General features: G+C 41.2%; 1 protein-coding gene across 5 annotated transcripts in view; it reads right to left on the bottom strand.

Moving 5' to 3' along the window:
* The window catches only part of mpp7a (MAGUK p55 scaffold protein 7a), a 149106-nt gene that overhangs the window by 21264 nt on the left and 114286 nt on the right, over positions 1 to 13556 (bottom strand). For all 5 annotated transcript variants that reach the window (XM_015354035.2, XM_015354036.2, XM_069191257.1 and 2 more), the window contains one exon: positions 181 to 351. In XM_015354035.2, the coding sequence (XP_015209521.1) occupies positions 181 to 351 (171 nt within the window). The remainder of the gene's footprint in view (positions 1 to 180; positions 352 to 13556) is intronic.

Genomic DNA, 13556 nt, shown 5'->3' with positions numbered 1-13556 from the left:
GGGTTTACAGGAGCGTGATTTCTTATTTCAGCAGTTACCTTGGCCTGCTGCTACAGTATACCACTCGTTGGCTGCAACGGCTCAACAGGAGCCTAAGGCTCCGCAGGAGCTCTGTAGCGGCCGCTGGAGGCCAAGGACCACACGTGCCGACCGCGACGACCCCGCGCGGCTCATACTTACCGACCAGAACCGCCAGCCTGTACTTTTCTCCCGCCTGCCTGCGGTAGGTGGTCACCTCTTCGTACGTGGGGACATCCGCCGTGTCGTATAGCTCACTCTTCTTGCACTCGTACATGGACTTGTTCGTCTTCCGGTCCCTTCTACTGAGACGGAAGCTTCTCCGCAGGCCAGCTACAAACAAACACGCCCGCTTTTGTTACTGGCTGAGAATAGGAGCGTAAGAGAGGTTACAATAGACACAAGGCCACCTGGCCCCTCTAGCCCATTTGCTAGCTAGAGGCATTAAGCGATACAAAGGCCTCCTCCAGCTGGGTCTGGAAAGAAGCCAGGGAATCGGCTTTAACAACGTGGCTGGGCTGCTTGTTCCACACTCCCACCACCCTTTGGGTAAAGAAGCATCTCCAGCCCTGACTAGAGGATCTTATCCAGCTGTATCCAGTAAGAAGCAAGGTGATCGGCTTTAACAACGTGGCTGGGCTGCTTGTCCCACACTCCCACCACCCTTTGGGTAAAGAAGCATCTCCAGCCCTGACTGGAGGATCTTATCCAGCTGTATCCAGTAAGAAGCCAGGGAATCGGCTTTAACAACATGGCTGGGCTGCTTGTTCCACCTTCCCACCACCCTTTGGATAGAGATGTGGTTCCTGCTGTCGGTTTTAAAGGCACTCTCCTAGTTTCAATGAGAAATAAAAGTCCTAGACGGCCAACACAAAGATACCGAACAACAGCGAAAACACCTGTTATGTCTACACGTGTCTCTCAAGATTTCTTCTCTATAATAATAAGTGTCCTCCAATAAAAAAAGGACACATCACTCCATCCAGAACATGAAGTTGAACCAAGGGTAAACTCTTTAGCACCTAGGCTGGCAGATATACACATTTATTGTACACTTCAGGATTACTTTCCAACATTGGCCAATATCTTAACATTTAAATGCCTGTGTACACATACAGTAACATGTCAGTACATTCATAACAGTGTTTGTTACTACACTGATAGTTCACTTATGATTTTTAAAAATCCAATTTTTCTACTGATCAATTTCCCATGCCAGGGAGATATTCAACCCTTAAAGTGAACATACTGTAAACAGCTTTGTACCAACTCAATTCATAAACCGCTAACCTGAATGATGTGTATGACATGTGTCCATAAAAGAGCAGTACTGTAGTATCTTCCTGACTGGGAGTAACTGGCTAGGTTTTGAATATTTTGCTTATTTTGTATTTCCTGTCAAGGCTAAGTCATTTGTGGAGTGCAAAAGTCTAGTTTTAATGATGTAAGTCAGCAACACAAAGAATATGATCATCTCATATCGCCGACCACCTAATCTGCGTAACCTCCTTGTTCACAGCTCCCTTGACCGCCCTCAACAACCATCCACACCAGGCACTTTCCCTTGCAACAGAGCTCGCTGTATCACCTGCAAGTACACAGCCACCACCACACTCATTCAAGGCCCCTCAGGACAATTCCGGATCACCCAGACAGCATCTTGTACCTCCAGCAACCTTATTTACTGTATCTCTTGCAGTAAATGCCCAGCCATCTACATTGGAGAAACAGGAAGGAGACTCGGAGACCGCTTCAGAGAACACGTCAGGGCTGTGAAGATTAAAGATCTCTCCAAGTCCATTGTTTCTCATTTCACCTCTGACGGCCACGACCACACTAATCTCTCCGTCTGTGTTCTCAAAGACGGTTTTCCGAACTCATACATCAGAAAGACCACCGAAACTAAAATTATTCTGCAGTTAGGATCACACATTCTCCCTTCCCTTAACGACAGATTACTGTTCTTTTAAATTTTCTCCATTCATTGGAAGTTTCATTTTACACCTCTGACTTCACACCCCTTGATTGGCCTCTCTCTCTGTCCCCTGCTCCCGCCTCTCACTCCTCCTCCCTCCCAACCTTTGTTCTCCTGCTACTTTACCTTTGCCTACTGCCCTGTCTCTCTCACACCTGAAAGGCTCCACGGCCGAAACGTTGTGTTCTTTCTTCTTTTTTTCAGCATGGAATAAACCTATTACTTGTTCCTTTGGAGCCTACGCATGCTGACGCAGCTACCCACCTGAACTACAAAGAATATGATGTTTAATTTGAGAAACAAATACCCAGCTTTTATGACATATGCCTTGGAGGTTAAGGTATAAGTCCAAATCCCAGAAAAGTGACAACTAATACCCTATTTCAGCACAGAGCAGTATGGCATATGATTGATGCTGGAGGATTAAGGAACCAGGGTTTTTACGACCTAGTCCAACTGCCACCACTCAACAAACGTGTAGGGAAGAAAACTTCCAATGTAGCAATTTCCCTTTTCTGAGAGTCAATTAGTTAGGGATAAACCAGATTCATGCAGAGTTATTACTGAATCTATCCAATATCCAAGCAAGAACGTATTACTAAAAACGACATACTCTACGTGCACAAGTTTAAGTGTGAATTTAAAAGAAATTCAAAAAAATCTCTTTTTACAGTACTGTGGGACTCTGTTCTGTTAACACATTGTATGAATTAAATTATGTATGGATGAAATTATCATTTTAATTGAATGCTTACTCTTTAAGTGAGAACAGACTGGTAGGGGAAGTAAGCAGTAGGTCCTGCAGATGTCCTGCACAGAAGATTTGAGGTGCGGCCATTTGATTAACATAGGCCTCCGATCATGGTTGTAACGGATTTGGCATTGCAAAAAGTCGCCTTATTGTGAGCTTAAAAATGCTGTGGTTTCATTGAGTCTGTCAGGCCAAATCTCTTTTCTTGTGACGAAGGCAGGTGCAGAGGATATCATTACTTCGCTCAGCTGTGGGCAGTCAATACAAATTGCTGTTCCTGAGCTGAAGCGGTTCTGTAATCTCCTCCCATCAAAATAATTTAAACCCTTCCAGACAGCTCAATCCCAATAATAAAATAACCGCTTCATACACCAGTCCTCTTTTAGAGTAAATAAATCGATACTTCCCCCCTAGAAAAAAAAATCATTTTGATTCTTGACCTGAGCTAGAATTACAGTTAATACGGCAAAATAATTCAAAACAGCATACAGTAAAAGGATCTTGGATTCTGAATTTGCCTATTTTAACATTTGTTTCTGGGCATGCAATGCTGCTTTTTTCAAGCGTAAGGGGGGGGATTCCTATGAATACTGTGTTAAACAGAAGTCCCGTTAGTCAGAGAAAAAGCCTTCAAAAACACTGCTCTGGTCCAAATAGATGAAAGTCATACTAGGTCACAAAGACAGACAACCGTTTCTTACTTCTAGGTGAAATTCACTTTCTACAAAAACTGTTTCTGATCGATTTTAGCGTCCTCTCAGAAGGAGGCTAGCTCTCAAAATTATATTTTTTTTCCTGAAGAGAGAGCCATTCAAAGGTACATCAAACACGCACCAATGCATATCATATAATACAGCAGACGTGAAGTATTGAGGTGTAGTCTGTTGTGTCACATAATCCTAGAAAAGGCGCCTTGTTTCTGCGGATCCACACGACACAAACACACATTTCCACCGACAAACAGAACATAAACCGTGTGTGTCCTGTTCAAGTCTGTGTTCAGCTGAAAATGTGTTAACATGTCAGTTTCCCACTTACAGTAGATAATATCTTACAGCAGTGTAGGAAATATAAACCGTGTGCAATGTAAGTAACCCTGAGGCACTTCCCAACATCAAATACGTACTGCCTACTTTCCTGTTTGTTAAGGCCTGTGAAACACTGACAGAGCATGTGCGAAACAAGCAGTCTAAAAAGGTTACATAAGAGACACATTTTACACCACAAATTTAAGTTTCTACAGCTAGTATAATCTATACAGGATACACGCAAGGAAATATTTCCGACTTTACAGATGACTGAACACCATTTGAAATGCAAACTTGGTTGTAGGTGGTGCAAACTGCATAATCGCTAAACCAGGCTCTACTGCCTCTGTAACAGGATAATGCATTTAAGGGGAAAATGAGAGCTATTCAAGACTGCACTTTCTAAGCTGCAATAGCCATTGAAATTCTGGGATATTTAGAACACCCTAAAGAAAAATTGATATGACGAGTAAAGTCAAAATTCTTTCACACTATTAGAAAACCAAAATTAAGTAAATATTGGATTTCATAACACTAACTTCAATATTTTGGATTCCATCGTAATGGTGACCAAACATGTCCTGCATTAGGCTTAGTTTAACAAGTAATCTACATATTTTATAAGGATATTAAAGACATTATACACAATACTTCAACACGGAATCAGAGGGCTGAGTTTTTAATGTCCAAACAGCAAATAAGATAGGCAAAAACAGAAAAAAAAATCTTTCAAACTTAATAATGTAATACGTCAAACATAAAAACTAAAAGAAGGCAGACAATTTTTAAACATCTCCATAAAAACGGTCTCCGTTTGTTAGCACTAACATGAGAAAACAATACTCTTAATTTTACTTTATTCTTCTTTGGCAAAAACATTTTGTTAATCTACAGCCTTTTCTGGCAAAGGCTGAGAGAGACATTTTATCCAAGTCTTCGTCCTAACTTCTCAGACGGAGAACTAAGTGACGTCAAGAATGTCACGAACTGTAACTGTAAACTGTAACAATGTCCTTTTCTGGATTACACCCAGTATGGCAGTGCACTCAGACCAGCTAATGCTAATCTGCTGCTGAAATCTAGATTGAAGACTCACATGGGGTTTATAACTTCTGAAAAACCCATCCCACGCCATCCACCTACAGGATTATTACAAAATTAGACTTTTGTTGTCATGCTGCTTTGTGTACAGAATTCAGATATTCAGATGGCCCAGCACACTGCTTTTGTTTGCTCCTCACTGGTCCAGAGAGAGCTTGAGCAAAAGGATTTCTAGGTGGCACAAATGCTCCTCCAAGACTTACATACTGTACAGTTGCAAGAATGACGATAAGAAGTACATTTGTTTGTGTGTTATTAGTTTAAGCAGATCGCGTTTGTCTATTATTGTGACTTTGTTGAAGATCAGACCACATTCGTATGAGTAATTGATGCAAAAATCCAGGTTATTCCAAAGGGTTCACAAACCATTTCTTGCAACTGTATCACGTACAACATTACACAGTGTCTCCTTTCCCTCAGACAACTGAACGTCTTTCTGTAAAGAGTATTGACCTGAAATCCCCAAGGTATTACCAGGGCTTACTGAATTGAAAACATTCTTAATCCTGTGGGACACGTCTAATGTCCTGTGACCCTATTCCCTCCTCATGACAGTTATTTGACAATGGACTTTACAAACCCCACTGTCCTGAGATACCTTTTATTTTTTACACAATGATAAATCCTTTATAACAATCCTTAATAGGAGCATTTTAATATATTGAGTTTATTTCTTTTTACAAAGCAAATAAACGGGAGAGCAATTTAGACAATATTCATCTGGCTAAATTATTCAATGAAAAACTGGTATGATACAATGTATCAGGCTTCTACTGAATACTTCTCAGTCTTCTGGTGGAAGCTACACATTTTCTATTTAATTTATTTGATTTTTCTAATGCCTGAGATTAGGAATGTCTAGTCTGAATGCTGCTTAATTCCAAAGAAGAATTCACTAACTGCAGTTTCTTTCACATAACAAAAGCAAATTCACAAAGAACTGACCCCAGGGAAAAATAATTTTGGATTATCTGGCTTCCTAGACAGCTCCTCAATCAGACCAGCACTGTCAGGTTTCTCTCAGCATCACCACTAAACAGACATATTTCCATACTTCTTATACATTTATTTAAAATGTAGGCCCCCAAAGAAAATTAGGACCATAATTATATGATTGACCGTTCGCTTCATGGGCCAAAACTACTCCTAAACTAGACAAAAGGTAATAGGAACTGTTTTTAGCGTAGGCAGATAAAATCACTCAGGTTTCAGCAGCTAAACTATCCCAAATAAGTCCATGATTTGATACTTTATATGTAATATGTAATTCAACTCAATTACACAAAAGACCTTAAAAGATGTCCCAAAATCAACAGGCTCATCCACCCATCACCAGCAAATCACTTATCCTTGTGGGGTTTGGTTCAATTGGCTACAGTTGATCCTGGAAACAGAAGGTGAGACTGAGAGTACAGTATTGTTCTCTCCACAAATGCAACACCAGTCCATTGTAAGGCAACAGATAAAGCAGACAATTCTCCACAATCAGGCCCAGTTAATCAAACCCAGGACCCTGAAGAAATGAGACAGTAGTTCTAACTGCTGCAAATCAGTGCTGCCCAAAAGTCAACTGATATTCTAGTGACATGCAATTCAACCGCATAGCTTGCAAACAAACCCAAAGTAAAATTAATTATTCAACTTCTGCTGATGAATGACCAGACTGAGCTACAGATCTTCCTGATCTCTCTTGGCAAAGGATTAATATAGAAGACAAGCATAGAAACCACACTGGACTACTGACATAAGAAATACAGAACTATGAAAAAGGTTATGAGTGAAAGTCAGCCATTCAGTCCATCTAGTTAATGGGTTTCTAGTAGATTGTTGATCCAAGGACAATCTACTGATTTTTCAATGGACGTTGGGATGTTGATTTGACAACATGGCTGAAACTATAAAAGTTGTTTGAAAAGAATGAATTGAGGACAAGTTCTCATGGATGATGACACTACCCATTTACTGGAGTAACTGTAGTAAAGTGACTCTCAAGGGTACAACAGAAGTGTCCCACACGAGGTCTTAATTCACATCCCCCTAGTCTGGAGATCACTAAACCACTGCTATAGCATAAATGCCGTACCAGCTTGAAACATTTTTGATGGCATCCGTTTGTGCAAGTAGAACACCAAGATGGGACATCCATCAATACAGGAGCGTGTCTCTGCGCATACGTGCAGGTACACCACAGACTACGTGGCTCAATTCTAGTGTTCTGTGTTCTATCCCTTTTCACGTCCTGCCCAGTCAGCCTCTTGAAATTTCCTTTCGTAGGACTGCTGACGCTTACTTATGCTACACTGGTAAACACAAGAGTGCCCGCTCAAGTAAACTCGCCAAGTCCATCCTGAAAAGAACCCATTTTTGGTCGGGTGCCTTTAGGTTTTCCTAGCCTTGTCTCCGACGGCCATCTCGCAAACTGATCCCCAGAAGAGTGAGCTTTAGAGTGGTATCATTCCATAGTCCCGTTATAAATAAGGGCCAATCACGCTTCTACTCACAGAGCGGCTTTAACCAGCTTTTAAGTGCCAAATCTTTGCATCGCATTTGTGCTGAAAACTCAGCCTCACAGAGACATCTATAGATCGAGCCTTGGAAAAGACCGACTCTCTTCAGGTACCATCGGCTTTTAAAGGATCTTCACAAATCAGCACCAGCTGTGCAATCTCCTCTTTGCTTCCGAGGACCAATAAAAACCCCAGTGGGACTGCACTCTTTCAGTAACCCTCAATGTAGTGATTAGTAGTTTCTTGAGAACTCGGTCTCATGCTTACCCCTGATGGACTTTCACAGTAACTCAACCTCGGGCTTAGGCTAATGTGCCCCAGATGGCATCAAAAACAACAACGTTTAAAGCACAAGCCTTCAGTAAATCTTAATGGCTTAAAGGTTTGCCTAAAGTCAAATAGTCTCACAGTATTTTCTACCAGGTTTTTGGCTCATCTTCCACAATCCCCCCCAACTGGTGAGATCTCAGGCCAAACTCTAGTTAGGCAACGTACCCGAGAGGATGCATCAGCGTTACCATGCCAAAATCCACCATGTGCTCCACTGTGAAAAGACGGCAGACTGAGGAATCGCCGCAGTGCTCGTGTGTTCTGCTCCCAATTTGTTCTCATCCAGGTGGAGGGTCTGTGGTCCGTCCTCAGCTTGAACTCCCAGTCCAACAGGTAATATCGTCTGGTTTCCAGAGGCCATTTCAAACCCCCCTCCACAGCAGAGCTACAGTGCGCTCCCCAGAAAGCGACCTGAGGTACGTTCACAGTTTGGTGTGGCCTTCCTTTACCTTTTCCGGGGACATCATCGCCACCGAGTCTCAGAAACATATGGACGAGGCCAAAACTATCCAGCGAAATTAGAAACCAACCAGCACTGTTTCTAGCAAAAGCCTGTTTGAGTCCTTCTGCAGTCTACAGACTCTGGTGGTGCTATGCTATATGAACATTCTTCAGAGGTATGTCCCCACTTGCCAGTGGTTTCCATCTTCTTCACCATGTCCTCTCACAAATCACACAGGGAAGAGTATTTTATAGACTTAATTTCTTCCTCCATTTGGAGTCCCTTTCCCTTCTTTAGCTTTGGGCAAGGTAAAACAGACTACCCCGTAAACTATAAGCTCTTTTTCTGCATGGGGCCATTCAACAAGGGACATGAAGTTATCAGCTGCTGGACGGCCAACCGGTGTGACATGATGTTTCAGCTCAGAAGGAAGACTTCGTACATTTCAACCACTTTTGCTGCTGAACTGATTTCAGGTTGAATCCATTTTGTAGCCAGATGCACTGGGGATCTCCATCTGATACCTTTGTTAGCATTACTATTTTTATTAGTGATTGTCAGACCAGAACCAAGATCAGCCATAACTGCTGCATGGACCAAGATCTTTTTCAAGCCATCACAGGCGTCGTCTGCCTCTACATCATGGGTTTCTATACCTCTACAGTTAGAAAAGGAGCCACGATGTGCAGCCATTGGTCTTTATGTTATCTCTCTGCCACATTCTTAAATGGCTTATCATAATTTCAGATTGTTACCTCCTGTAGGACATCTGTTGGATAAGCAACCTTAGTTTTTATTCCTGTTGCTCCTACAGAGACCGTATTGTACGTCCATTGAACACAGTAGCAAAACTCAATTTGCTAGTGGTAGTATCTTGATGCTGTTCGAACTGGGCCTTGAACCATCCCGTTTTCCACTTCAGATCTGACCAACTCCTCTTGCCAATATATTTGCTCTTGCTGGGTGTTATCGGTTTCTTGTTGTACAGCTGTAGCTTGCAGTGGAACAGAGTACATGGAAAACCAACTAGAACAAAGCCATGGGACAAGGCAACTATGAAGACAATTTCACTCCAGTTGAAAGACATTTTAGCCTAGGACACTGATGTGATCATACGGTATGTTGAAGACACAAAAAAGTGAGAAAGCTTTGGGAACCTTCGCACATGAAACACGCTGTGGTCCTGCTGCCCTATACCCCACTCATGACCGTCAAAGCAGATGTTCACACAGTGGACACGTAATCCTACTCATTCTGCCTGTTAGCATTTCCATCCCTGCTAACCTATAGTAAGCCTAGATATTGCGGGAGTAGTCCCAAGGTTTCTTGAACAAGCACATCAAGTTTCCCTTCTAGAATAACCCTTCTAGGGTTTCTGAACCCTCAAGTTTTCCCTGCTGGGCCTCCAACAGCTGCCGCCTCCCTTCCCAGAGGAGTGTGCTCAAGGGTGGCATCATTTGCTTGGTCAGTTACTGGCCAAGAGCCCACTGTGCTCCTAGTCACTGAAAATCGCAGTGCGTCTTTCACCACACTTTTAAGGGACGGGTGTTTTATCCTTATTTTTGGTGTAAGGAGCTAAGCCTAACCTACAGTAGGTGCCTGCACAAGCATCGAGTCTTAGAAATGATCGACTCCCTCCAGATACAATCTGCTTTCGAATGACCTAGACTAATTCATCCCAGTTTACATGTGCAGTCCTCCCATTTTCTCCAGGAATCAACTACACTTGCCACGGCAATACATGCCATCAATTACCCTGAATGTAATGATTAGTAACGTATTAAGAGTTTGGCTGCCGCCAGATAGGTCTTATGCTGACCCCTGACGGACTTTCATGGTAACTTCCTTCTAGCTTTCAGCTAATCTGCCCCAGATGGTATCAAAAACAAAATGTTTAAACATGAACTTGCCTTATTTCTCTTTAATGACAGTGTAAATATTTGAATTGAGGACAGCATTTGGCTTATTCGGAATAACCTGTTTTCATATTCCTTTTCTGTGTCCCGCCTGAAAACTGTTTACAGCATATGTTTAAAAGAACGCACATATGTACTTCATTTGTTGTTGGTTTTTTTTGGTTATAAAGTGAATTACCGTTAAAAAAATACATTTCTCCTTGTTTAAGGCACAAAGACACGTTCTGAAAAGACTAAACAAATAAAGGAATAAAGTGAAAAACACTCTGAAGTGAACTGGAACTATGTCAGTAACGCAGACTTCATTGCACCAGATAAATGTAATCAAGTCAGGATTAAACACGGAAGAAAACTACACCGAATTTCAATGGGACCTTGAATCCCTAAACCCTGCACATTGAAAATGTACCTGTTGCACAGAGCTATGTACTGATGCTTCAACTATAATAAATATCTCAGCAATTATAAAAAGAGGTCTTCTTTTGGTTCATTCAGATATCCAAGCTACTAGTGACAGGGGGACAGCTTCAGCGTTCTACTAACAGCATTACTCCTGAAAAACAAATACAAAATGTTTTCCATAACCTCATTTCCATGGCTAACTTGTACTCTTCTAATGGAACATATTTTGTATGGTCTATAAACTGCTAAACAATCTGAGGGTTTACTTTGAAATAGCAAGCATCTGCACTTGGGGCCTAAGCTTCCTTATTGTCTTGCTCATTTTGTTGTCTGGGCTCTGGCCCCAAGCCAGGATGAAAATGAAGAAATAAAGTCTCTCCGACTGGCTTTCATAATGGCAATGTGCTCAGAGAGCTGCCAAAAGAACACTTGAGGACATTGTCCTCAGTGTACAAGGGAGTAGAAAGAAGACCAGGCAGCCCAGAGCTACAATGGGTGTCAGGGAAGGGAATGAGCAAGGAAAAGGATGTTCATATTTAAACATGAGAAAATAGGAGACAATAAGGCACAAAAATACATGTGGGAATAACACATGCGTATTGGTCAGGGTAACAGACATTGAAAGAACATAAAACTGGTTTTCGAAAGTCAGAGACAGGGAAACCAGAAGACTGCAGGTAAAATGGTTCGTGGGTGTCCTACAAAAGCAGAGCTTTGCAAATTCAGTTTTAGTTTCAGAGGTTTTACGGGATAGCTCATAAAATAATTCAGGACACATGAAAAAAATTAAATGTTCTGGGAACAAGTCTGCAGTTTTGGTTGTGTCTTTACAGAAGTATGAAACTCTGAAGTTGGACGTAGCATGTTAAGTGCGAGGCAGAGCCCTGACAATCTGGAGACAAAGAACATTTCAGAGATTATTCCTCTTGAATTACACCTTTCAGAATTAATGGAAATGTGCACCTCCTTAAAAACAGACTTCAGAGCTTGGGAACCTATATTCAAAACACTTAAGTGCTTGAATTTCCTTTGCATCCTAAAAGGGAAATGAAGCACCTAAGTTTTGTTTTTTTTTCACGTAGGACCCTTAGTTTTTAACAGAAACCGAAAAACTTCATGATTTCTTAATCGTTTTGACCTTATGTCACAGGTCAAGCTGATGATATGCCTCACGTGTAACAAAAAGGGCTCCCACTATACAGAGCACGTTGTGTAAACCAGTCCTAACTTACAGTTTGTTGAAAATATGACACTGGTGACGACAACATGACGGGTGACACTTAACTCAAGTGGGCAGAATTGAAAACAGAACAGTGAAATGCTCGAGAACAGGCCGTAACCACCTCAACAACAATATTCATTTAGGCTACACAGAAAAGGGGAAGAGAAACCACTGATTTAAGGATTTCAGCATGTGACTTGCTCTTCCAAAACCAGACCCTTTGAAGTTCATCCTCACTACAATGTAACTGATTTTGCGGACTGTTACTGCATAATGCTGCAGTTGTGTAGAAGAGTGGTTAGGAGTCAGGACTCATAAGGCTCATAACTAGAAGGTAATGGGTTCAAACCCTTTATGGGGCAATAGTGTTGTAACCTTCAGCCAGGTACGTCATTTAGAGTGCACCTTTAAAACCCCCTGCTGTACAGATGTAAATTTACTTCACATTTACTTTAACTACTGTTTAATTGCTGTATACATTTAACTTTTTTTTTTTTTTACTGTTTCATTGCGAAGCACTTTAAGATAATGATCACAAAAGGCGCTATATAATAACATTTCTAAACTAATAGTAACAATGTACATTTTCCATTTCAGCAAAGGGATAAACAAGTTTATCAACAAAGATAAACAAGTGTCATGAAAGCTGTCAAAAACCTTATTTAGTTTGTGTGGAGACAGCTGTAAAGAGCCCAGTTTTGGCCAAGCAGGTCACAGCAGCTGCCACAATAAAATCAAAAAAATATATTTTCCCAAATGAAGTTGGAAGTTAAAAACATTTGTCTACACCAATACACACACATATATATATATATGTGTGTATCTGTATAATTCATGATATAATCTCAACAATCTCAAGTATAATTGCCATATCTTCACAGGGAGTATGAATGCAATGAATTTGATAAATATTGTGAGGAGGATAATACATTTTAAACAATGGAAGAAAGTAGGAAGCATTTGAAAGCTCATGTTGTACATAAGCGCCTACTACAGGACTCTCCAGTTACCTTTTCTTTTTTTTAAAAATTAATCTCCAAAATTTATGATTGCCTCTACACTAACTTAAGACCCCTGAAAAAGTAATGGGAGCAGGAAAGTAAAACGAACAGAGTAGGACTCTGCAAATATGTTAATACATTTGCTTCAGGAAAATATTACATTCTAATCTATTTAACCCAATTATTTAAAAATACTATTCTACAATGCAGTCAAAAATAGAACTAGTATGAAATAAACAAAATGTATGAAAAAAACAAAATGCACTGAAATGCACATATAGATGTAGTTATATATTAGAAAACAAGACAAACTTATCATGCACACAAAAGTATTTGATCACTTGTTAAAATATGAAGGCTTTTACAGCAATAAAGTAGTACAACACTTGTGGGTCTTGGATTAGGAACAACATTTCCATCTGGGAGGCAGATGGACTGACAACCCTGACTTCATTAAGGAGCTCGTAAGAAAATGTAGCAAGGGAGCCTCAATTATGACCACTTCTCACTCCATCTGACAACACGAGACACACACTGTTAACCCCCAGCCTGCAATCCCGTTCAACTCAATACTCTGCCCCGACGTGATAACACTGGGAATTCCCAGCTCAAGCCCAAACATTATCCGTGATTCCCTGCTTGACCTGGCCCGAGACCACTGAGCAAGACACAGGCTGATCTCCCACACTGTGCTTGCCTGCTGCTATTCAGGTATCCCCCTGGTGTGACAGAACTGCTAACGCAATCGGCGTCTTCTTTTGACTTTCCCCAAATGCTGGTCTTATGATGTAATTCAGCAATTTCTTCTTGTTTTTAGGGTACATTTTTATCCTGCTCATGAATACTCTCCTGGAGCAACTTCT

This window comes from Lepisosteus oculatus, chromosome 6 (genome assembly GCF_040954835.1).
Source record: "Lepisosteus oculatus isolate fLepOcu1 chromosome 6, fLepOcu1.hap2, whole genome shotgun sequence".
Taxonomy (NCBI): Eukaryota; Metazoa; Chordata; class Actinopteri; order Semionotiformes; family Lepisosteidae; genus Lepisosteus; species Lepisosteus oculatus.
The sequence above is the reverse complement of the archived record's forward strand: the minus strand, read 5'-3'. Positions and strand labels throughout refer to the sequence as shown.